Source organism: Cygnus atratus, chromosome 20 (genome assembly GCF_013377495.2).
Source record: "Cygnus atratus isolate AKBS03 ecotype Queensland, Australia chromosome 20, CAtr_DNAZoo_HiC_assembly, whole genome shotgun sequence".
Classification (NCBI taxonomy): Eukaryota; Metazoa; Chordata; class Aves; order Anseriformes; family Anatidae; genus Cygnus; species Cygnus atratus.
In genome coordinates, this window is record NC_066381.1 from 3,497,877 (window position 1) to 3,522,588 (window position 24,712).

At 45.6% G+C, this 24,712-nt stretch overlaps 2 protein-coding genes across 3 annotated transcripts in view; one reads left to right on the forward strand and one right to left on the reverse strand.

Annotated features, from left to right (window-relative positions):
- Window positions 1-3,081: 3,081 nt before the first annotated feature.
- On the reverse strand, window positions 3,082-15,397 carry EIF4H (eukaryotic translation initiation factor 4H). Of its 2 annotated transcripts, XM_035559004.2 has the most exons (7): window positions 14,507-15,397; window positions 9,085-9,266; window positions 8,046-8,110; window positions 7,837-7,936; window positions 7,122-7,187; window positions 5,097-5,255; window positions 3,082-4,972 (listed from the first exon to the last, which is right to left on the reverse strand). In XM_035559004.2, the coding sequence occupies exons 1-7, from the start codon at window positions 14,563-14,565 to the stop codon at window positions 4,836-4,838; spliced, it is 768 nt and encodes a 255-aa protein (XP_035414897.1). In that variant the 5' UTR covers window positions 14,566-15,397; the 3' UTR covers window positions 3,082-4,835. The 2 variants fall into 2 exon arrangements, with proteins under 2 accessions (XP_035414897.1, XP_035414898.1); XM_035559005.2 differs by lacking the exon at window positions 7,122-7,187 and having other exon boundaries at window positions 14,507-15,353.
- A 16-nt stretch (window positions 15,398-15,413) lies between these two features.
- MYBBP1A (MYB binding protein 1a) overlaps window positions 15,414-24,712 on the forward strand; it is a 60,009-nt gene continuing 50,710 nt past the window's right edge. The window contains exons 1-10 of the mRNA XM_035559006.2: window positions 15,414-15,633; window positions 15,755-15,850; window positions 16,676-16,759; window positions 17,097-17,171; window positions 17,582-17,689; window positions 18,425-18,615; window positions 18,884-19,051; window positions 20,391-20,508; window positions 22,883-23,172; window positions 24,122-24,229. Of these exons, the coding sequence (XP_035414899.1) occupies window positions 15,460-15,633; window positions 15,755-15,850; window positions 16,676-16,759; window positions 17,097-17,171; window positions 17,582-17,689; window positions 18,425-18,615; window positions 18,884-19,051; window positions 20,391-20,508; window positions 22,883-23,172; window positions 24,122-24,229 (1,412 nt within the window). The 5' untranslated portion in view covers window positions 15,414-15,459. The remainder of the gene's footprint in view (window positions 15,634-15,754; window positions 15,851-16,675; window positions 16,760-17,096; window positions 17,172-17,581; window positions 17,690-18,424; window positions 18,616-18,883; window positions 19,052-20,390; window positions 20,509-22,882; window positions 23,173-24,121; window positions 24,230-24,712) is intronic.

A 24,712-nucleotide genomic window follows, 5' to 3' on the forward strand; every position in this document is an offset into this window, starting at 1 on the left:
CAGGCTTGACAGTCAAGTGTCTGGCACCGAAGGATTAAATCATTTCAGAAAGCGGAGTCCAAGAATATGATTACACATTTTTAAATGCCCCTGATTGATTTAATACCGCCATACCGAGTGGTATCGCAAATAACAGAATACACTGCAGAATATATAAATGTAATGTGTATGTACACGCTAAAAAACAGCCCTCTGCTGCTTCGTATTTACTCGATTCCTTAAAATCCTGTACTGGGATAAGTGACACATAAGAGGAGGGATTCAGCTGCCAGATGAGAAATATTCCAGTCAGCTGGAAATCAAATTCCTCTTCAGCCACAGAAACTACCCTTTCTAAAACTTTAAGAGAAGCGTCACCTACAAAATGGAATCCCAAAAATCCAGTCCAGAAAAAATGCCCCCAAAGTAACTGATGCTGTGCTAGAATATGCCAGGATATATAATACACTGACCGCCTCATTCCTCCAGAGCCTTTGGGCTCCTCTGGTAGCAAAATCCAGAAACCACCAGAATGCAGAACATCAGCTTAACACGATTTTAAGGACGCCCAGAGTTCACAGCTTACTGATTGTGTTCTTGCTGAAAGCCAGTCTGAATAACCCTGAGACGTACTTCCATGCAGGGAGAGGGAACGAGGTCTGTTTAGGAAACCAGTCATCTACGCTCAGCTTTGTCCAAAGACACACTCCAGGCAAATGGGGAGATTCCTGGAAAAGCCACTGCAAAGAGCTTTGCTGAAAGCAGCCAGTGGGACATGGGTGGCTGTGAAAGTTACTGCGCATGAATGCTCTGACAAAGGGTGCATTTCAAAATTTACCAGCTTGATTAAATCTTTTCTACAAAAAGGAGGCGCTGCAATAGGATTTGCTCTAAGATTCTCAAGATCTTGTCTTTTCTGAAGACGAGACAGCAGTCAGTGCTACAGGTAGCAAACACTCCTACTGGACTACGTGTTAAAGTCAGCACTGAAACTAAAAGAATCCATAAGACAAGTTGTACAATACCAGCATTGCCCAAAACCGCCCTGGGACAGGGACTCTTGGCCGTGGTCGCTCTGTCTCACAGTGAGCTCTGGCACACCAAAGAGAACTTTGGACACACGGTCGTCAACACCGAAGGCTCTTCAGTTGCCCCAGTGTATGTCAGTAGCAAACTACCCCACTGCTGCTTCACAAAGGCAAGGAAACCACCCCCAAGGGCACAGCTTTATCCAGCCCCAGGCACCAGCCCATCATTCCAAGAGCCTAACACTCCTCCACTTGTTTCTCCTGCCATCAGACAGCGTTCCCGGCCACAACACAAAGTGCCCACCAGGGTCAGCTCGCTGAGGTTTTTATTTTTCGGGGGCTGACAGCACAGCTTCGCAGCACGTTAGGTGCACGCTGCTTACTCCTGCGCATTCTCCCACAGTGCTCCCAGAGTCACCACACCAACCTTCCCGAGCTGCAACCCCACTGCAGGAACACGAAGCTCATTCCACAGCAGCAAAGCAGAGCTATGCCTTTATTTCAGTACCAAAATCTGTCCACTGCACTCCTGCTGCAGTTTTGTGTAAGTTCAAGCTTGAAGAACACTCAGCACTGCTACTAGAAATAACGTGGTGAGAATACGGATAGCCACAGAGGGAATTATCCGTTTGTTACTGCTGCTGGTAGCCTCCTTGGTCTAGGCTTTCCCATGCCAGGTTTAGCCTTAAGCTGCAGGTAAAGTTAAGCATTACAGCTTAAACCTGAGCTGCCCTTTGCTGGTGGGAGGTGGGAAAAAGTCTTGCTTCCTCCTACAAAACTGAAATGACACAATCATGAGAAAATTAAAAGTTTTGTCAGCTGTTGACACAAGCTGGTTTGATACGCATCTCTACAGGAAAATGTTAATTACATTTTTGAAGGGGAAAAAGAAAAAGGAGTGGAAGAGTCTGACCCCAAGCCACGGGGGGAGCATAAGTGAGAGCACTCCAAAAAAAAAACCAGGCAACACAAACGTACACATCTATTAGACTATTAAAAAAGGTAAAACTATACTGGGATTTAACTACACTGGGATTTGGCTGCTTTCATCAGTGGGAAACCCTTGACTCGGAGGTTAGTAGGTACAGAAAAGCACTATTTGAACAAGATGAGCTGTTTTCTGTCTCTCACGCAGCAGCGGTACTTTTCACCATGCAGAGGGATAAAATTATTGCCTCCCTCATTAGGTTTGAGACACAAGCTATGAGCAAGCCTTGTGGAAGCAGCTGAAGGCCACTATCTCCAGCCAGCCAGCCCTTCTCCTACACCTCAGGAGATATTCATGTTGGACAGGCTGGTGCTGCAGTCTGCCTCAGCAAGTCACCGCAGAGAAGGATTTGGATTCTCTGCTCAAGCTGTCGTAAGAGCACATTTGAGGATAGAGAGCGGACTGAACAGCTGGAAAACAGAACACTTCCCACCCTTTCATGCTATGGAAAGCAGTAAAACCAGCAGGAAGGTCAGGGCTCATTTCCTCAATAAAAAACGTGGCTCTTGGCTTACCCTGCAGTATGCACATACTTCAAAGACAGGGTGACAACAACACCATTTACAGTTAGGTCTAGTAGGAAACCTAGTAGGAAACAAGACAGCTAAAAAAAGTTGGAAGAAACTGGGCAGAACACTAGCAAGCTGATCGATTTGTTTTGCCTCAAAGACACTGTATCGAACAGACCACTACCCAGCCTGGAAGCACAGAGTTTGCCCTTAAGCAGCAGACAGGGCACCGTGTTCAGAATAGCAGAACCCAGCTGCTGGAAACCACCACCCAGAGCTCTGTAACTGCAAGCCACGGTACTTCCACGCTGCCTGGCAGCCCTCGCAGTGGAGCTGGTTGTACTGAAGCCACAGGACAAAACTTGGGCTTGCCTCCACTCCTACGGGATTTTTATTTCACTGTCTCCTACATGTTCCCAGCACTTGCCTAGATTATATTTCTTCCCTTTTTCTTTTCCAATCCCCCCACCTTATTTCTGTGTCCGTTAATTCCAGATTAATGCAATGTTGGAGAACTTTGGGAGGGGAGGAGGGGGGACACAAGCTAGAGCAGACTCAAATAAAGACCAATGTTAAATATTACTTAATGTTTTCTTTTATTTAAAAGATCATTCACAAAATACCATATCCATAAATTTATTTTGTTATGAAGCAGAATGTGTTAAGTGTTTGGAATTCTTTTCTTTTTTCTTTTTTTTTCTTTTTTACATTTAAAAGTCAACTGTCTTGACTAGAGGTGAGTTTTTATATGGGAATTTGTTCTTAAAATCTTTTCCACATTGAAGATGTAAATAGGTCAATTATTGGTTTGGAATACAACCACACAAATGCATGTCTGTCTTAAATTAATTATTAGTGTTAGACAAATGGTTCTTATCTCAAAAGCAGATTAAGTGACAGGCAGAAGGAAGGAAAGAGTAGTTCTGTAAATTGCTGGGACTCTGACGTTACAAAAAAAAAAATTTACAGGAGAAATTCACTACTAGCAGTGACGCTGGTAGTAAAGCAGCCATGCTTCCAAACTTCTTTTGCAAGTACTCTGGCGTGCTGGCTGTTTTATCTGGGAGCTGTCAGCACTAGTGTTAGGGGCCCAAGTTTTTCCTCACGCGTTGGACAGATCTGCACTTCAGTGTTAGAGATCCACGTTGTTTTTAAACATGAATGCTCTCTCCCTCAGCTACAGCCTCCCCCTCCCCTCCCTCCTCCCACAAAGAACATTCCCAACGCTGGCAAGAAACGCTTCAAGTTCAGAGATGCAGTGGTTAGAGATGCTTTTCACCCAAACTTCTACACGAAGAGAATCTATTTTGTAACAGTTTCTAATCTGCTCATTTTCATGGTATTCTGAAAGCAGAGGTCTTAAAACTGTACACCACTGGGCAAAGAAAAACAGGGGGTAATGACAACTACATACTGCATGGCAAAGTATATACTCCTTAAAGAAAAATAAAAAAGTCAATTTTATTTGTAGAAACTTCATTTAAAAATTTACCAAACATGTAAAATCCAAAGAAATGTAAGCAGAAAGAGCCAGTGAGCAGCTGTGCTCGGGCACCTTTTTGCAGCACTAACCTTGAGCTCTGAGGTGTAGCATCATACCATTTTGAATTCTATCAGTCACCAGCAACAGGCTGCTGGGAGATGCTTTATCCGTGCTGCTTCCACCTATCCACCAGGCTTGCCAGCCAACTTGACTTGCATCTATTAAATTGATACTTCCTGGTAACCTGTGTGAAAGGGCAGTTCCCCCCTTAGTGTTCTAAGGGGCTCTGCTGGATACAGTAAGTCATCAATTGTCCTAAATGGTATTTCACTACATGGTTAGAACTGAAAGTTACTCTGCTCAACTCATCTGGACTCTCCAGTTTTCCTCTTCAGAGCCACAGCAATACAGAACGAGACATGCAGGTCAGAAGAGGAGCACTGAGGAAGTAAAAGGAAACAATACAGGGTAATAACTAAGTCTAACCTGTGCTTCTAAAGTAAAACAAACCCAGAAAGGAGGAAGTGAAGCAGCACCTTTGTCCAGAGACCTCCACACCTGTGGAAGCAGCTACACTGCCTTATCTACTGGCAACTGTGCTGCTTGGAAGGAAACAGAAGAGGAAACTCAGCACAAAGCACGCACTAGATACAGCAAAGCCAAGAACGTACTAAAAACCACTTGTTAACAGCTGACATGCATTCACAAGCTCTGTGTTTTCAGTTTCAAAGAGGACAAATGCCAGATGGCAGGAATGGTAAACTGCAGGGTTGACATTCCAGCAGAGCTAGTCACTCTGTACTGTCTTGCTTTTTCTCCCGCCTCCCCATTCCCTCTCAACCCCAAGCTCAGTCGTGCTCTTTTACTACTTCCTCTCGGGGCTTGGCTCCACCAAAGATAGCAGAGTTTGGGTTGGCTACTTGATTGAGGGGAGTAGCAACTGTTCGAGGTTTGAGCTGAAGCCGGGGTCGCTGTGCTCTTTCCTCTGCAAGACAAAACAGTAAGGTTTTCAGACTTTCTGCCAAGGGCAAGCAGCTTTACCCTGATGAAGAAACAAGACGTGTCATTCACGAAGGAAGACTGAATTACAGAAGATGAAAGGAGTTTACCTTCTGTTGGCTCTCTGAAGTCCATGGAAGATCCACGAAGGGGAGGCCCATCTCGGAAACGACCAGTGCCACCACTTCCCATTGAGGCACCTGGCGGTCGCCGGTCTCCGGGGCGAGTGCCTCGACCCCGGCCCCCCAAGAAGTCATCATCTTTGAATCCTGAAGAAGGAAGATGGTGAATTTAAAGAGCACATTTCACAATGCTTTTATCTAGATTTATCTGGATGACTGGAAAACCTCGCAAGGCACAGCTGTCAGTCCAAGATGATGCACTGAGAGCCTTTGTCTGTAGACAGATTGCTTCACAGATCTAACACATTCTGGAAGAGTCATACAGATTGCATTTGAAATCCAGTGCACTATGCCAAGTTCAGAACCCGCTTTATCCACCTAGAGGCTTATTTCATACTCAGTCTTTGAAACCGGGTCACCAAGCACCATTAAAATATGAACTTCAGCTGCAACTTCAGATTGTTAACACCAGAAGCTGAATTCAGAGGTAACGCTAGAAGTACCCTGAGTTCTGCTGTGGACAGATCACACTGACCGCAGCCTTAGCATGAAGCCTGCAGGAGCAGAGCAAATGGGAAAAGAGCTAGGGAGTAATGAAACAATCCTTAAAGCCTTCGAAAAACGGAGCAAAACCAAGGCTTTTCAACTGTACTATACAATAACCAGGGATCTACCTGACTAATGGAAGAGCTAAGAACAATTCCAGACTTTAAACAGGAAGCTGACTACATTTCTTCAGTTTGTATATCAAAAGCCACCAAGAACTACCTGTCACTGACCGACTTCCATTCTGCACCAGTGACCATCCTGGAATATCCCCCTATGGCTCCATCTGTACTCAATGGGAGGAAGATATTTCAGGCTAGCAGCGTACCTAAGTGGAACATAGTTTTTTTAGAAGCTGCTTGGAAGGGAAAGATGTTTTATTCCCTTCTGAGATTTTCCTTTCCAATTTAGCATTTGGCAGAGTTGCAGAACTGTCCTTTACTTCAGTGCCAAACAGCAATCTTTAAGACTTGATCCAGCGCAAGGCAACCTGAGAAGAAAAGCTTCTGTACCAACTAAGACTTCAACGCTAAACTTCGGCGCACAAATCACTCACCCAGCATCTAACCAGCTGAAATGTGCATTTGAAGAAGCTGCTGGTAAAGGCATAAGGCTGTGACACCAGAATGCTTAGCTACGAAGGCAGGTTAAGCACAGCGTTGTAGCAAGCTTCCTCTCTCCAGCACCATGTTGAGTTCCATGCTAGCAGCAATGGCTCACGGTTACGTCTCCTACTTTGTTCATTCCACTCATGCAGAGACCAGACACTGCACAGTTGCACTTGCCGACATCTCCCCATCAGAAAATGGACCAAACCCACAAGTTCAGAGGACAAAAGCAATTGTGTTAATGTCACCCTGGACACTATTAACAAAAATCTAACTGGAAGTCAAAAATAAACACAGTGGCTCCACCAGTACCTTCCACTCAGGAAGTTCAGTCATTCACTGCAACTTGCATTACCAGAACAGACCTAACTTTCAGGAATGTTTTGTATTTAAAAGTGCTTTGGAACTAACACAGCGTTGGAGATGTCATTTGCTTCAGGAGTACACATTTCACATGGCATTACATTAACAACCTCTTGAGAGGGGTGAAAACCTCTGCTCTGAAAGAATGCAGCACCAATATCTGTTTTTCCACATGGCCTGTCTGTTTCTGCTACTATTGAAACATGTACTTGGGCTCATGTTTGAGAAATGCTATGCTTGAAACCTAGACATCCCAGACTACATTCGAACTAGTTTTCTGCCATTTAAGATCATTTCATAAAGCTTAAAATGAAGACCGTTTCCTGTTATAAAGCAATTAAAGTTTCCCCTGAAGAATCCCACTGCAGCCACAGGATGTTCAAAGTTGGCATACAGTAGACTGAGTCAAAACAAATGTGGACAAACGCAGCTGACATGAAAATGAGAACATTTGTGCCTTTTAGGCCGCCTATCTTATAAGTGTTAATACTGATACCAGAACCGAAGTCATCTCTGGAATCCCATCCACCTCCTCTGGATTCTCGGGAACCTCCTCCCATTCCTAGGAAAAAAGCCACAATTGTGTTCAGGTCTAAAGCTGTGGGAAAGACTGATCAAGGGGACGCCAAACCAAAGTCCAGTCCTTCCATATCCAAAGTCATGCTGCTGGAAAATCCCTTCATTTCAGTACCACCAAGTTCCATTGGACAGGAACAAAAGATCAGCTTTGTTAACCGAGAACAAGTGGTCAGAAAAGCTTCTCTAAAACAGATTGGACAAAAAGCTCCAGTCAATGCAGTTCAATTAAGTTTTGTAGCTACAGAAAAGCCCGTTCTTACACTGGAACATCAGACAGTACAAAATACATATTCGTACACTTGTGGTTACTTAGCTTACTCACTTTTACATCCTAATAAAATAGTAGCAGATCAGACCATTGGGCTTATTATTGTCCTCTGCAAGAGACTGCACATTGCTAGGGGGATTGGTCTCACTTCCAGGGTTAGCAGTGACACACACTCAGCTTTGGGACACGAAGCACATCTATTCCAGCAATTTCAGGAGCAGCGGCAACTACACTAGGTACGTACAAATTTTCCTTCCGCTACAGTCTTCGTGTTTTCTTGCGTGCCTTGCATGCATTAGTTAGCACCAGAAGTCATAACTCCAGCTGCTATATTTAAGAAGCTATTTAGGAAAATGAAAGTCACCTCTGTCATCAGGCCCGCCACCTTTTCTGAAGCCAAAGCCACCTTTATCCTGTTTTCTGCCTTCTGCTATGTCCACTCGGAGTGATCGGTCACCCAAAAGCTGTTAAGTAAAGAGGAAAATCTCTTCAGAAATTGCCAGACGGGCTGCCAAGAAGCTTGAGACTTGTGCTTATCTTTCTGTTTCACAAATTAATTGGAAATATACTTACTGCACCATCATATGTAAGAGCTTCCTTGAGTGACTCCACCTCATCGAACTCTACATAACAAAATCCTGTAAGAAGAAACTCAGAAATTAATACCAGCACTTTAGAAAGCAATTGTAAGAAGCTTCTCTTCCTGTATATCTAATAGTCTTCTCTTTCAACCACGAACTACAAATAAGTACAAGATGTACACTGCTCAGAAACCAAACATCATTAAAGATGAATGCATTTACCTATGCTTATTAACAGTTGGGACAGAGCCTGCAATAGAGCTCTACATGGACACTACGCAAATGGTAAAAGCCTGATTAATTTCCTTTACAGTATGTTCTCACTGCAGATTAAATTTGATCTACACCTTTAGACAGTTATTTAGATGAATATTGACATTTGTTACTAGCATCTTTAAACCAGAAGCTGAGGTACCTGCTTTGCCAATGGTCTGATTTTCTGTCACCACATCATTTAGTGAATTTGCTATTCCTTTTCTAAAATTCCTCATAAACTGCATTAAGCCTTTCCCCCTAAAAAAGTAACTTACAAAGTACTCCCTTTCCCCTCAGTCATTTCCAATGGAAATACGATTTACATGCTCTAATGCAATTGTGCGAATGGCTCACTGAACTGCTTTTCCTTCCTACCTACTAAAGACAAAGGTGAAGCAATAGGAGTCTTCCGAGCTAAGGATTGCCTAAGTACTCAAAACTGATGACCACTGATCTCGAGTGGGTCAGACACTTCAGCTTTGTTACAATTCATAAGAGACAAACAAGGTTTGAGAGTCTCTTACAGCAGGGCAAATATTGACTTGATACTCAGATCAGACTGCATCTTGTGATGGAAGTAACGGTGAATCTCATTCAAATGAGATGTTTATTTGTTGGTGAAGGACAACTTCGCATAAATCAACACTGAAGAACAACCAAACTAACTGTGCTTTAGAGCAGAGAAATTCCCCATTAAAATGGCTTTAGAAGTAGATGATTCTCTTACCAGTTAGCAACCTTAGCAACCTACAACTAAATCAACTCTGAACACTCACCTTTAAATTTGTCTGTTTCCTTGTCTCTGACTAGTCGTACACTCCTTACACTGAGATCCTTGAAGATGGCATCTATGTCTCCTTGAACGGTGTTGAAGGGTAGATTTCCCACATACGCTGTGAAAGGGGGTTCTGTTGGCAGCTCTTTCTGTTTGCGGGAACCAAGGCCACCACCACGAGACCTGTTGAAAAAGCAGTCCAGTTCTGGAACCTGACTCCCCGTAATACAGCACACAGCGCTGCCCTGGTGCTATTTGACTTCTCGGAAGTGGATCTCTTCCCCCAGCTTTAGTCAGTCTCCACAACGCCTGCTAGCATCTCTTTGTCCGCATCTGCCACCTCCACTACTGGCCAACTCATTTTTAGCATTACCTGATCAGTACTTCAGTGGGAAAACAAATGAACGACATCGTTAACTATCTTACAGATGAAGTCAGTAATGAACTGATGAATGAACTTCTTCCTTGTCTCAGAAGACATTAAGAAAATCTCAAAGTAAGGTCATCTACACTGTTCCCTACTCGACACAACACATCCCAGAACAGATTTCAAGAATTTATCGCAGTAAGGAAACACTTGCATGACACAGGCATATCCCAAAGTTTACGTGGAACTAATGCTTTTAGCTAAATAGTATAACATCAACTCCACAATCATCTTCATTTGCTTAAGAGACACCCTCCATATCTGGAAAGTTACTGCTGTAACTAGCTGTCAGATATCTAAAGGGCACCTGGACTGTAATACTTCGAACACTGACTAAACAGCTTAGTTGAACGAGACATTCTAAAGGCAGAGAAGCAATTTAAGTAGTATTTAGATACTTCTTCCTTTCTGGCTCATAAGAGGAAAACTAGGCTGCCTTTCCCTATTCTTCCTCTCAGTTAAGGCTATCAGCATTGGTTGCTGAGGAACTAGAAAGTTACCAGCTCAATTCTTCGCTGTGTTAACACAACACATCTGCATGTTGATTCCCCACGGAGCCTAAGCTTCTCAAGCTAACCTAGATCTCTGTTACAGAGAGCAGTTACTGTGGACACAAGGCCCTCAACTTCCAGCTCCTGAACTTGTTGGCTACAGGATGTCCCCATCACCGGTTCAATACCCCTTGCTCTGCCTAAGTGACTTCTGCCTCAGCTGAGATGCCTACCTACAGCTCTGCCACGTTCTCTTCTTCAGTGCCTTCCTTTTACTGGATTTTGTTCCTGTCTGCTCCCTTTCCAAGAGGTTCCCTGAACATTTGAAAACGCAGAGGAACTCAGAGTGTATCCAGGGTTTGCCAGGTGACAAGGGCTAATTAGACTTCTGCAGAGGTTCAAATAATTTCATTATCTTGTATTATTCTGGCTAGTTGCATGCAGCAAGAAGGTCCATGGTACTTGTCCACCTTTTTTTCCCCCTCTTCATTCCAGAATAAATATTTTATTGCGAACAAGTGACATAATGCAGAAATCTTGGATAAGATTCCTTAACTCTTTCTAGGTAAGCCTGCCACTTGTGCCTATTCATGGTACCAGCGCAGGAGTTTCACCAACAATATCAGCATGCTGCTGCACATACCCCAGTCACTACCTCTGCACATTTAATTAGTGCCCACCCAGGTCCATATTTTAGCATTTCTGACAATATTGCATGTCTGCCTTTGTCTCAATAACAAGTCAGAGTCAAAACAGACTCAAGACCAGGAGCTGCTATAGCTGAGTGCTCTGTATGCAGGGCAGAATTCTGTAACATGTCAAATCAGTTCCACGCCTTCATCCTTAATTCTCACTGGGGTTTTACAAAACCCCCTTAAAATACCATACACTTAATTTACAGTCCCAAATCTTCATTTTTATGTCCAATAGTAACATCAAAATTGCTTAGGCTCAGTTTAAAAGAGCATTCCCTCCTTTTGTGCACTCTCACCATGTTTCCTGGGCTGCCAATCAGCCGGCTCTGTGCACTAATTCATCCGAGAACTCCCCTTACAGATGAATTCGCCGTATCAACAAGGTGATCCGGCCAGCTGCAAAAGGCACTTGTGCCAGCACAGGAAGGAGAACACAAGCCAGGGCTCCAACTGCAGCTTTCAACAGCAGCCTCCACTTAGATGGATCAAGCTGCCTCTGAAACCACACCCTCAAGTTAGCAATCCCCCAAAGAAACTCGGTGCTGCAAACAAACCGTGTTTCTACCATAACACACCAGGATTTGGGGGGAGGGAAGTTGCGCGTGTGTAAATCAATGTCCTGTTATGCAATTCCTACGGATATTTTTCTGAAGTGATGTATTCTTTTTGAACACCTTCCCCTAGAGCCTCGGTTATCAAATAGCTATGGATTTGGTCTTTCAGTCCTCACCTGGAGGACAGGAAGGGTCGCAAACCGGGTTCCACACTAAGCTTCCTGCAGGCTTCAAGTACAGCGGGACAAGCACTTTTGCAACACCAAGAGACACTGTTCCTACACCTTGCTACATTTTTTTCAACATTGAAATGGTGAAATAAAAAGTAAGGCTGACTTCAGTAACCAAGATTCAAACAAGATGCTCTAATTCGTAATAAAATAGGACACGCACTAATATAATTAAGAACAGCCCTGAACCAAGTGACCCGGGTCACACCAAAGCATTAAATGCATATCTGTATTTCCCACTCAGTGCAACTTTCACTGAGACACACCTAGGTAATAATTATGTCATCTTAGCAGGGGAATCAAACGTTTTTTTTCCCTCCATGAAATGAAAGCAGAAGGTTGAAGAAAGCTTGCTTCTAGCAGAGGCCAGAAGCAGCATCCCTATAATTAGGCGTACTTTTCAGTGGACTGAGTTGGATGACCTCATAAGGCCACGTTGGGGTGAAAGAGCACCCAAACTGTTATTTTGAAGCTACTTTCCGGAAGTTTAGCTGTTCAGAAAACAGTCTGTCAAAAATTCAGAGCAAGGAATATTTTGGAAAGCTGTTATTTGAGTTTAATAGCCTTTCACAAAGGATCAAAACAATAGTTCTGGATTTATCTTTTTGCCCAGCAAACAGACAACAGCCTAATTGGATTGCAGCTTCAGTATTTCACCAGACACCCTACAAGACTCTGCAAGACAAGATTCATCAGGAGTCTCCAGACCACAACTCTAAGCACACACCAAATTTATTCAAGCAACCCAGGGCATCTCTACAGTAAGCACTCCACGTCTTCAGGAAGAAGCTTACTTGAGCCTAAGAATTAGGAGGCATTTATTAGTAGTAAATGGGTAGGAAACAGGATCCAAAAGCATAAATACTAGCTCTCCATTTCCACTTACTTGTATTGTGATTCATGGGATGAATCTTAACCTTTGATTGAGGTGTCCAGTGCGGGTAAGCCCGGTGCAAAGACCACGCCTAAACAAACAGCCTACCAGCAGGCCAGGAGTGATAAACTCGGTTTCCTTCAACCCTGAGAGGTTCTACAGATGCTTAGTGTTCCAGCTAGGCCACAGCATGACCAAGAATGGATTTTGGTGTCAAATTCTGGGCTCCAAAACACCGACCAGAAAGCTTCTATAGTACAGCTTTGTTATTAATACCAACAGCATGTTTTCCCTCTGGAATAAAGTGACTCGCACATCAGTGTCATGCTTCAGCTTGTAATCAGTTCACTGCCAGACATCTCAAGTACAGCAAAATCCCATCTCAAACCAGTCATCCTCTGTTGCCCTCCTGTGTAATTCTGAGAGGAGAACAAGGCAGTTGTCTTAGCTATGTTAGAGCTCATCGGGAGTCGTTATTTCCTATCTGCCTCACTGCAATCTCACAATAATGCTCCACAGAGGGCAGCTCTGACAAACTACATCTCTACTGAGTTTACACTATTCCTGCAGTCCTAGAGCACCTAAAAATGGGAAGAATTCACCCTAAGATAAAGGATTATTTAATCAGAGCCTTCAAGAAGAGTCACGTTTTTACTACACACAAGACTGCGCAAAGCTCAGGACCTGTAGCACCCAAACTACTGAATTAGCTCCTAGTTACTTACCAGAAACATCTGCAGAAGCATCTACTAACCAGTTCACCAAAGCAAGTATCTGAGTCTTGCCTGAGAGCAAGTTTAAGCACTCTATTAAAGAAATCTGAATATGAAAGTAACATTTGAACTTTTATTTTGCTACTTTACAGTAACATCTGAATTACCAGTGTCAAGTGCCACCTCAGGCAGTTGTCAATGTATCTATTAAGAATTTAACAAGTGGCAAAACTATGAATGGCTATCCCATCTGTTTGCTCGGGGACATCTCACCTTTAGACAGAGGATATTTACGCACAAAAAATAGTTTACAGAGCCTAAGTGCCAGAGATTTTCTGAATGCAAGGCAACTCACTCCTGCTACAGCCTCAGCACTATTGCCTCCCTGTTACCTGGGCAGCCTGGAAATGAAACTCATTTACTTCTCTGACCACAGCAGAGAGTGGAACTGCTTATTAGGAAACATCTTGGAAGACTAAATGACAAAAACAGCATACTCGTTAACATTTGCTTGCAAATACAGTTTATTTCGTAGTTTTATACCTAGCGTTTTAATTTAGAGCAGACTTGTACGGCACCAACCTTCAAAAAAGTTAACTACTTGCATCTTCCTAACGTGGTTTAAGGCAAACTCTGTAGTTGCTGGTCACTGCGTTCATAGCCCGCTCCCCCCAAACACGTGCAGTCTCCAGAGCCGAGCCGAGCCCCACGGATCCGAGGGCTGAAACCAGCACCGGGAGCCGGGATAAGGCAGGAGAGGCCGACAGCTCCCGGCTCTCCCCGAGCGGAGGCACCGCAGAGCCCTCCCATTTCCTCCCCGCCGCAGGCACCACAACGCCGCCCGCTCTCGGGGCCGTCGCCGCGGCTCCCTCCCCCCTCCGCCGTGCCCAGCTCGTCCCGCCCGCACCGGGGCCTCGAAGCCTCCACGGGCAGCTCCCTCCTCCCGCCGCGTCCCTGCTGCAGCTCCTCACGGCCTACCTTGGCTCCGGCCCAGTACCTCCCTAAATCCCCCCCCCCCCCCCCCCCGCTCCCTCCCCTCGGGGCCGGCGGGAGCACAGCGACACCCTCCGCCTCCCGCCCCTTCCCGGCTCTCCCCAGCCGCCAGGCCCCAAATTTGTTACGGAGCGAAGGGGGGGGGGGGGGGGGGTCCTTACCCCCTCCCAGACCACCGCAGCCGCCTCCCCGTCCCTCCACAAAGCCGAGAGGCGGGAGGCGAGGGGCCAGCAGGCTGCCGGAGGCGGCGCCCCCCACCCGTCTCTGCCCCCCCCCCCCTCCATCCTCACACGGCCGAGGCCCGGCCGCGCCCCCTCCTCACCAGGCCTACGGGGGGGGGGGGAAGGCCGGGGGGGGGGGGGGGCGCCCCTCCCTATCTCCCTCCCCGCTCCCTTAGGGAGGATCCCCGGTCGTTCCCCAGCCTCCCCCCGCAGCCCCTCGCTCACCCCCGGCCGCCGCCGAAGCTGCTGTAGGCCCGATCGTCATAAGGATCGAAATCCGCCATCGCCACCTCAGCCTCCTCCCCGGGCGAGCGTGACAGGACCGCGCCCGTAGGACCCCGCGCCGCTTATATACAGCGGGGCCCCGGCCGGGGCTGCCCGCCGCGGTGCCTGTCTCCAGCTCCTCCTCTCCTCGCACCTCCAGCTGGGCTGCCCGCGCCGCTGCCTGTCGGGAAGTCGCCGTCACAGGCGGGCGCGGAGCGCGTCTCCCGCCGCCTTTGTGCCGTGGGGCCGCCGCCGCGCTGAGGGGCTGCGGCTCGCTGCGGAGTCGGTGTGGGGCGAGGGGCCGGGGGTATGGGGCAGGAGCCGAGCCGGGAGGGAAGGAGGGAGCCGCGCGAGGGGAGAGCCAGCAGGGAGCCCCTGCCGTGTGGGGCCTGAGCGCAGCGGTTGCTCTCTCAGTACTTGTCAAAAATAAATAAAAACAAAAATTAATAATAAAGGAGTTCGCGATGAGTTCTTGTTCGCACGTTTCTGGAAGCATTCAGGATCCTTCCCCCCTTCCCTCGACCTCCGCCGGTTCGCAAGCGCCCGCACCACCCTCAGAGCGCCCCGCGCCTCGCTGAGGGGCTGCGGGGGAGAACCGGGGCCGGCCGCGGGGGTTTAACCGGGTGTGTCCCCTCCTCACGGCGCCCCGCTTCCCCCCGGGGCTGGGGAGGGTCGGGCGGGCACGGGAAGATGGCGCTGAGGGGGGCGAGGGGGCTGAGGGGGCGCGCCGGCGGCTGGGTGTGGGGACAGCCCCGGTGCGGGGACAACCCCCGTGTGGGGACAGAGCCCGCGTGGGGACACCCCCGGTGTGGCTCCAGTCTCGGTGCGGGGCCAGATCCGTCCCCGCTGCCCCGGAAGAGGAGGAGCGGGCAGGGGCCGGCTGTGGCGGCGGCCCCACGTGTGGCGGCAGCGGCATGGCGGAGCGGGTGGAGCGGGCGGCGGGCGGCGGCGGCGCCGCCGACCCCCGCGGGGTGCTGCGGCAGGGCCGCGCCTTCCTCGATCTCTTCTGGGACATCGCCAAGCCCGAGCAGGAGGTGCGGCTGGCGGCCACCGAGAACCTCCTGCGGCACCTGAGGGACGGCGGAAAGGTGAGGGGGGGACCGGGAGGGATGGAGAGAGGGTTGGAGGGGGGCAGGCGCGGCCGGGCCCCGTGGGGTGCTCGGTGCCTGGAGGAGCGGGGCCCCAACCGTGCCTGGATCTCTGTTTCAGGACGAAGAGCTGAAGTACGCCCTCAAACGCCTGGTGGAAGGACTGGGAGCCACCCGCGAGGCCGCCCGGCCGGGCTTCAGCTTGGCCCTGGCGCAGGTCAGTGTTGGGGCCGGCGCTGGCCGATCGCTGGGGTCGCGCTGTGGTGGCTGTGAGGGTCCCGCAGCTCCCTGCTGGCGTCCCGTGCAGGCAGGTGGCAGGGAAGGAAGGCTCTTCAGCTGGGGCAGGGCAGCTGCACAGCTTCAGTGGGGCCAGCAGTGTGCTTGTAAAGGTGCAAGCTGCACACACCGGTAGCACGCTTGTGCTGCGGGATTCTGTCGTGCCTCAGGAGGCAGCCTTAATTTGCAAAAATTGACCAATTTTTACATGTGCTGCATTTAGAACTGTTTGGACTTCTTAAAATCAACTTGTTTCTGGTGTTGGGCCCTTTTTGCGGGTGATGTGAAAAGGCAACCCTTTAATACCTGCTTCAGGATACTTTCTTGAAGCTGTTTGAGTATATAACATGACATTTAGTTGCAGACATTGAGTCTATACATACAGCTTTATGTGTCATTGCCATGGATGTGACCCCATCTCACCTAACAAGCTGATAATACACAAGAGCCTGTGTTCTACCCGCTAGGATCAGGGCCTTGCCCATGCTGAAAAGTCTCATTGGTTTTGGTACAGGATCATATAGGTGCAGCAGGATGCTCTCATTATTAATCCTGCTATGTCACGTACAGGAAAAAAAAAGGAATATCAGCAGATATATTTGTGTCTATGGTAGTTGTAATTCTGATGCATGTTTTACTGATCCTAATCGTGCTCTATTCTTGCCTAAAGCAGCACATCTAGTGTTCAGGTCTGTTTTGGCTGAACTTGTTAGAACTTCATAGAATGAAGAAACTGCAAACTGAGCTGTCTCATTCATCTCCTCAGGTTTTGCAGGCTTTTGAGGAAATTCCAATATTTAGTGTCCTGGAACAGATAAAAGAAAAACACAATCTTGAAAAAGTGAAGAAGGTGAGTGAGCTTATAGCAGCATTGACCAACAGCAAGTTTAACTTTCTCTGTTCTTTGACAGTTTGGAGCCTGGATACTGTAGCTTTGGGGTTCTTGCTAAGAGAAACGAGTACAATGAAATAACTGAAATATTTCTGAAAACTGGAAGTTGATGATACTCTTGTCTGTCACTGTTTTATCTGAGATTTGTTTGTGTAACAGATAGAAAATCTAGGACAGTAGCTCTTAAACATAGTACAGGAGGTTGTTTTTCAACTCTCTGTCAGAGTTGTAGTTGAATGTGAGATCTGACTTCTCAGTGGGATGGATTTTTACTCCAATATTTTTTCTTTTTCAGAAACTTGTGAGAAATGCAGCTTTTGGAAACTTTTTTGGAGTTATGGCTCTATTTCAATCCGGCCGGCTTGTTAAGGTAATGCTGCTCTTATGTTGTCAGTAGGGGTTCTCGGGCTGGCTGAAGTAGAGAGAGGATGTGGAGAGAAAGACTGGGCCATTGGCTAGTGGATGAGATGGGACTTGGAGCATCAAGTCCAGTTCATTTCTTTTGCATTATGCATAGAGTTTTTGTACCTTCTAAACATCTGTTCCTGACTAGAATGTAGAAACTGGGTCAGATGGTACCAAAAGTCTCACTACGTCTTGTGGAAGGAAGGCATCTGTAGTCACATACAGCCAGAAAATAATGTTGGGAAAAGCTGCACATCAGGAAGCAATTATTTTCTTATTAGAAGTAGACATGAGGGTCTCAGTAGTGGATTATTTGAGCCTTCTATTTAACCTCTAATGTATGTCCTCTATTTCTGACGTGCTTTTCCTTTCTAGGACCAGAAAGCTCTGCTGGAGAGTATCCAGCTTCTCCAGCAGTTGGCACACCACCAAGCACACCTCAAAGATCTCCCAAGCAAAACTATTGTGGACATCCTGTCAGAGGTATAGCCACAGCGTGTCGTGGATAGGAGGAAGGACTTTGCTTTGGGGACTGCTTTTCCATTAGTTTGTTCATAGTTAAAAGTCAAAGGGGAGTTATGGAAGAGTAAGTTTAAGCTGCAGGACCTATTTTCTAAGTTGTCTGTGGGCAGATGCTTTTTTTCTGAGAAGGATGCTCTGTTTTACCTTAGTCTGTCTACTCCTGATGTTAGGTTTAAATGTATTTTGAATCTAATCTTTCAGAAAATATAAATGAAAGCAGTTTTCACTCTTTCCATATTTTACTGATGAAAACGTTGGATCTGGTCTCCTTTAAAACCATTCAACACAGTTGTTTACTGACAAATCCTACTGAAATAAGTAACTTTTTTTGATGGAAATATAATTAAAAGCCAATCCAAGAGTGTTTCCTCCTGTCTGAGCTGCACAGCAGTACAGACAGGAGCAGTCAGATGGCAAGAGAACAATTTCAGCTGGAGTTGACCAGAATTGCTATTCGATGACAACATATAGTCCTACTCCTTGTGGTTAAGCATCTGGGGACTATATGGCAATACTGGGTAAAAATTTGTTCATGGTTTTTGGCTGCACCATAAAGGTTGTTTCTAAAGTTTCTGGAACACCACAGACTTTTAATAAGATGCCCTACAATATGGATATTTTAATATATTACACAGCAGGTTGGTAAAACGCCCTCAGATGTTTCTCACATGCTCTCTTACTTTCATTCCTGTCTAGGTTCCTGAAACCGTGTTTGAGGAGGTCCTGTTTGGTGTCCTGCAAGCTGACCTCACTTCAGCCTTCAAATCTCCAGAGAACCTGCACCTTTTACTTGTGGGCATACAGAAATTCCCTGGTGTTCTGAAACCTAAAAAGCTGAAGAAGCTGTTTGGATCACCTACAATTGTAAATGAGGAAAATATTCCCAAGTAAGTTGTTAAATGAGGACCATCAAATACAATATTCTGGGTCTCTTGGATAGCAGTGAGAAAAATAACGTTTTCCTTCTGAAACCTGTCTGCATTTGCTACTGCAAGTGCTATTAAGGGTTAGGCACTAACTGCTCTGCAGGTTACTAAATTATAGCTCTGCCTGCAGTGCTCAGTAAGTGTCCTGCATTCTTCAGTGGGATGAATTTGGCCTTCAGCAATCCCCTTCCAGGCCCAATCTCTCACATTGTATGCTTTCTTCTTCTAGACTTGTAGAGCTTCTGCAAAGTGCTGCCAAGTCAGAGAAGAAGGACAAGAAATTGCCCAGTGTAGGGTTTGATTTGCTCCAAGTTTCATTGAAGGAAGGTGCCTTTGAACTGTTCTGGAAAGAAGCTGTGGAGGACGGGCTATTCAAGGAGAAATCAGGACCTGTGAGGTTTGTTTTAACATACATTTTGTTTTTTTCCTTATTATTCTTCTGTTTCTTGCTTTAGTCATTCTGTTCCTGTGGTAGGATGGAACATACAGCTTCTTATAAACAGTGTGAGAACATTTGATTATTTAGGTATTCATGAGAAACTTCAGAGGAAGCCTAATTTCACGAGTTATGAGTAAGATTTCTGTTGGGATTTTGATGTGTAACAAATTTGGGTTTAAATTTATCAAGGACAGCACAGGGTGGTAATGCCCCCCGTCAGACATAAGGGTGTCTTCAATCAATAGTGTGCTCCTACAAGACTTGTCAGAGGAACTGTACCATTCCTTTCTCTAAGTGATTGAGAGAGCGGCTGTTTTGTCGGCATGGCTTAAGGACAACTTCTGTGTAGACAAACCAAGGTTCTGAAATTTGTATCTAATACTGCTGGATTTGTGTGCTTTGTAGGATGGGCTGCATTAAAACACCTAGATATTATTGGGCTCCTTTGGTTTGGGTTCTGACGTGGTCTGTGTTTTAGAAGGATATGGCTGGGGCTGAAATCATAACAGTGGCTATTTCAGCTCCTCTTCCAAGTCTAACACTAGATCTTTGTAGGATTATTTAAGTTGTCTGTGGAGACTCATGCTGTATAAACATGCTGCAAAATCCTGAACACGAATCTGTGAGCATTTTGGGGGAGCATAGTTTCATTTTTTGGACCATAGCGCGTCAGTCTGTGGCCAGGTTTAATCTTTATTAGATCAAGAGTTTGAAAATCAGAGGTGCACTTGTATGTTTTTTTAACATATTACATGAATATCACAGTGAAGGGGAACCATTTTCCAAGCGTGGGCAGTTTATGTCTTGTCTTAGTTGGCGTGAATTGGGTAAGTCTGAAAATACCTTTTGTATACTCAAAAGTGTTTCCTTTTTAGCCTGGCTTTCTGCAGAAATGTCTGCAGAATATCTGTCTAATAATTCTTGAGCCCATTAGGCAATTTTGATCGAATTTGACAGCAAGTTTCAAAAACAAGTAAGTGTTTTTAGGCCTGTGGAAATAGACACTTGGAGAGAAGAGATCCAGCAAGTGCATTGAGGAAGGGGCTGCTGGTGAGGACTGATCTATTTCTGGGCAGCAGAGGACCTGCTGTGGGGAATCTGAACAGTTGTGCTAGCCAGAAGGAAAGTTTTCAGGAGTAGGATTTTTGAACACTAGATCCGTGTAGAAAGCATGTGGTTTTGACTTCTGTCTTCTTGTGTGCTCCACATAGCCTGCCCCACCGCTTCTTCTCTGTCTTATCTTTGTGGCTTTACGGCTGTGGCTCAACTTGAGAGAATGTTCTTTGTTTCTGCTCAGTTACATGTGCTACCGACTGCTGGGGAGCGCTCTGCCCTTGTTGTCCCTGGATCAGCTACAGATGGTTCTCAAAGGGAAGGTGATGCAGCTCTACGGAGAACATGTGGTAACAACTCAGGTAGGTCCTTTGAAAGTACTTGTGCTCAGGCCTAAAGCCCCTGTTCTGAGCAGAACCTCCCCTCAACTCCTGCCCACCTTTCCTGTTACACGTCTTGTATTAAAAGTAAGTTTATGTGATTTAGACCTTGGCCTCTTACTAAAGGTAGGGTTATTGTGTGACTGCTGCTTGCAACAGGCTGAGTAAGGCTGTTTTTGATTGTTATTGTCTATTTGTGTATTGCTATTCAGACTTATTCTAAGGAGTTTGAAATTGTTCAGCACTGAGCTTCCACTGGTACTGCTGAGAAAGCTCTCACCGTGGGGGAAGCAGAGGAAGGGCAGCCGTCAGCATATTGACAACGTCATGTGTCATCCTTTGACAGGCCTTTTGATTTTGCATGTCCAGAAGCTCCTTTTTGTCTGTCATTGTGCTGGGTGTTGCATGAACATTTGAAAGCAAAGACAAAAAGGGACAACTCATGCTTTTGTGTATTTTAGTGCTTGTTTCAATATGCACATCTCAGTGCAATATGGGAGTTGGATTTTGGACGTCCTCTGCCTTCCCTCCTGCAAAGCAAGCAAGCAACAAAACCCCTGCAATAAAGGGAGGAAAAATCAAAGAATACCAATAAAAATGGGCTTTGGCTTGTCTTTTCATGCTATCCTAGTCCTAAATATTCTGATGTAGGCCCCAAAATCATCGCCTTCTCTTGGGAGGGACAGGACTTTGTAGTCTTTCAATTCTATTACCAAAGCAGAAATAGATGTGCATTTTTGCTCTGAAAATAATGATTACCATGGTGCCCCTGTATATGAAGCAACTTTCACCAGGGTTTATCCACTGGCGTGGTTGTTTTCCTGTATCTTGCTTCTTTTTCTGTTCCACGGTGAACTAGGCTGTGTTCTCCCGTGTGCATCAAAAGATTTGCTAATTTAGTTCCTGTCTGAAACGTGCAAATCCACTGAATGCAATGTCTGTCTCACAAAACAGAATGAGAAAACCCTAGTATTTTTGATGAAGAAGTAGGAAAGGTCTTAGTTTGATTTTCTTTGCTGTTGATTTTGTTTTATTTTCTTCCTTGACAGAGGTTGTTTATTTTGGAAAGCAAATTCTATAATCTTGTACTTTCTTAGGGGATTCAGGTTGCTCTTGGAAATGAAACTAGACAAAGCTTGAGTCTGATATTGACTGACAGTTATCTTACTGGATCTATTTTTTTGTTTAAACAAGCAAGCAAATGTACTTGATTTGCTTTTGTTGGGAAATGATTGATGAACCCCCTGTTGTGAGTTATTAGCCTGTTTACAGCAGAATCTCCTGGAGTTTTTCTCCCAGCTTTCATACTGACACACGTGTATGGAGTTTTAAATACAGGGAAAGCAGGACCTTGCAAAGTTGTGCTTTGTGTGAAATGTCTTGCTGGAGTATTTATGTTATGGTTGGATGGATTTGTAGTTAATTGGAAATCTATAAACTCTTTATTTTAAGACTAGCGTTCGCTAAACATTCATTACTGTTCCCGTTCCTGCTAGGTTGCTATTTTGCTTATGACGTCGTGATACCAGATAAGTTGTTTTATTGATTTACAAAAGTTTCATTTTTGGAGTGAAGCCACAGCTTGCCCTCTTCAAGGTTTCACCAGTTAAAGTTCTGTTTTTTCCAGAACAAATGAGTGGGAATGAACACTGTAGGCTGTGAAAAAACATGCTGAAATGGGATGTGTGGTGAGATGAGATGTGTCCCGGTGGTGCATGCTGTTGGACAGTGTTCCAAGGGCCAAGACTCTGCCAGCTGCACACCTTGCGGATCAGTGGCAGCACTGAGGATAGGCCTTAGCACAAAACAGCAACACTTTAGGACATGTCTTTTAGGTTAAACACGTCAACTCCCCCTCCTTTCAGAATGCCTCAGCACTTCAGGGAGAGAAAGTGGGATTTGTTCTGTGCGCTGTAGGTCAGCAGGCTCCCGGGCTGGTAGAGGAGACCAGAGATAATGTGGGAGAATTTCTGAATCGAGGGAAGGTGTAAGGCAGATGGTGTGAGTAACATCCTGAGCTCATCCCCATAAAAAGAAGTGATCAGCCTAAGAGCTTCACTGCACTGGCCAGCACATGGTCCAGCCTGCTGAAGCTTGACTGGTTGGAAAGCCCAAATTGAAGGGTTGAGGTACATGCCAGGATCGTGTGGTTGCTTACAGTGGTTCCTCTTGCGTGAGGAAGACCATAAGGTGAAATTGGTGACTTTTCTGATCCCTTCTAATTGTATGACAAATATTCAGGCATGTGACTTTAATTTCCTTATTGCAATGAAATCAGTACAGTGGTTTGTGGTCATAAAGATACTCAGACTCAGTGTAAGGTTCTTAACCTACTTGTTTGACTCTTTTTTTTCAGCTTCCAGACCGATTTAAATTTGCTCCAGAGATGGAAGCATACGTAGATGCATTTCTGAACAGCTGTGATGATCCGGAGAGGCAGCTAGCAGTAATGATCGGCTTCTCTACTCTCACAAATCAAGGCTATCCAGTGGTGCCCAGCATTTGGAGGGTAGTCAGACACCTGCAGCCAGTGGCATTGCAGAAATACATTGACTGGCTCAAAGACATGTTCCTTAGGCCAGACTTGGGCTGTTGTTTAGACTTCTCAACTAGCCGTCAGAAGCAGAACCCAGAAAATGTAAACAAGTGAGTATGTTGATGATGCACCTTCTTTTTTTTCTTTCTGTTTGTGGTTGGAGTAGCTACCTGTGTGAAGTCAGGGTCAGACAGCCAGAGTTTGCTGGTTCCCTTGCCATGAGCTGACAGTTGTTTCCTGTTCCGTTTCCTCTGTCCCAGAAGGTTTAGGCCCAGCATCTGACTCTTTGTCTGGGACAAAATTAAGCTCTGCACATAGGAGCAAACGCTCTGAGAACCAGCCAGAAATCTGTTCCCTGATCAAAACAGACTGGATGGCCAGAAAAGCCTTTTCTCTTGCTTTTCTAGCCCTGACAACTGTTTTGGGAAAAGGCAAAAGTCTCCAGTGGCTTCCTTTTTCACTACAGACTCTCAGGTCTTTGTAGGAATTGCGTATTCCTTTTATCTGAGTTTGAATATTTAACTGGCTTGAGTGCTCTTAGCTTCTTGGCCCACAGCAAAGCACCCACTTTGTGTCTCAAGTGTCCTGTAAATACTTACGTCCTTTGTAGGCATTTGTCGCAATTTCCAGCTAGGAAAATTTCCCAGGAGAAGGCTCTGTCCTCCACTTTGGCGCAGCTTCTCACTGAATATCCCAGCTTGGTGCTGTGGATACTGGGTTACGTGGACAGGGAGCTCTTCCAAAGAAGACATAAGCTGTTAGAGCACTGTGTGTGTGCGTGTTACGTGCCCATAGAGTATGGTCAGAGGTGCACTAATTCAAGTCCTGAAGTGTCATCAGTGAACTGTGTAGCTCCTCAGTGGGGTAAATATGTTATCTTTTGCATAATGTAAAGCAAAATTGGAAAGATTGTATCTCTGCTTACTTACCTGTTGCTTTCTTACTGAAGAAAGCAACACTAACACTGAAAGCCACCTCTTGCTGCAGTAGATTGTGAGGTTTGTGTTTACTTCAGTGTAGCGTTCAAACTGCTGATTGTGTTTGCTTCCTTACTGAAAGAACACAACATAAGATTGCTCGATTAAGGAAGTGGATCATCCACCGACTTATGAGCATCATTGAAAGTCCTGTGAAGAAAGAAGAGGACCTTGTGATGGATATTTCCAGGTGAGAATGATTTAAAGGCTTAATGCCACATGTGCTTGCAACAGTTCTGGTTATTTCTCCAGCAGTATTCCAGCTAAACAATTCCCATGGCACTGGGCAAACTGACATGACAATATTCCGTAACATTAGTCATTTAGAAGACTAGGTTCTGTTTTTAAAATACATTCTGCAAACTTGGACAAACTCTTCTCATTTATGCCCTTATGATCAACTTGGTCCTATATATTTTCAGTAAATTTTAAATTCCTGCTTACCTAGGCTGTTTGAGGATGTCACTGGTATTTATCTTTCACTTTGAAAGTCTCGGAGGATATGACCCAGATGTGACAGTCTGAGTGTTGTATTGTGCGGCCTCAAGTGTTGATACTTCACTTTTGTGAAGTCATGAGCATCCTTCTCTCTTTTTACCCTGTGTACCTTGAGGAAAAGGTTTTAATGTAGATAGGAAAAGGTTTTAATGTAGATAGTGGTATTTTTCATGGC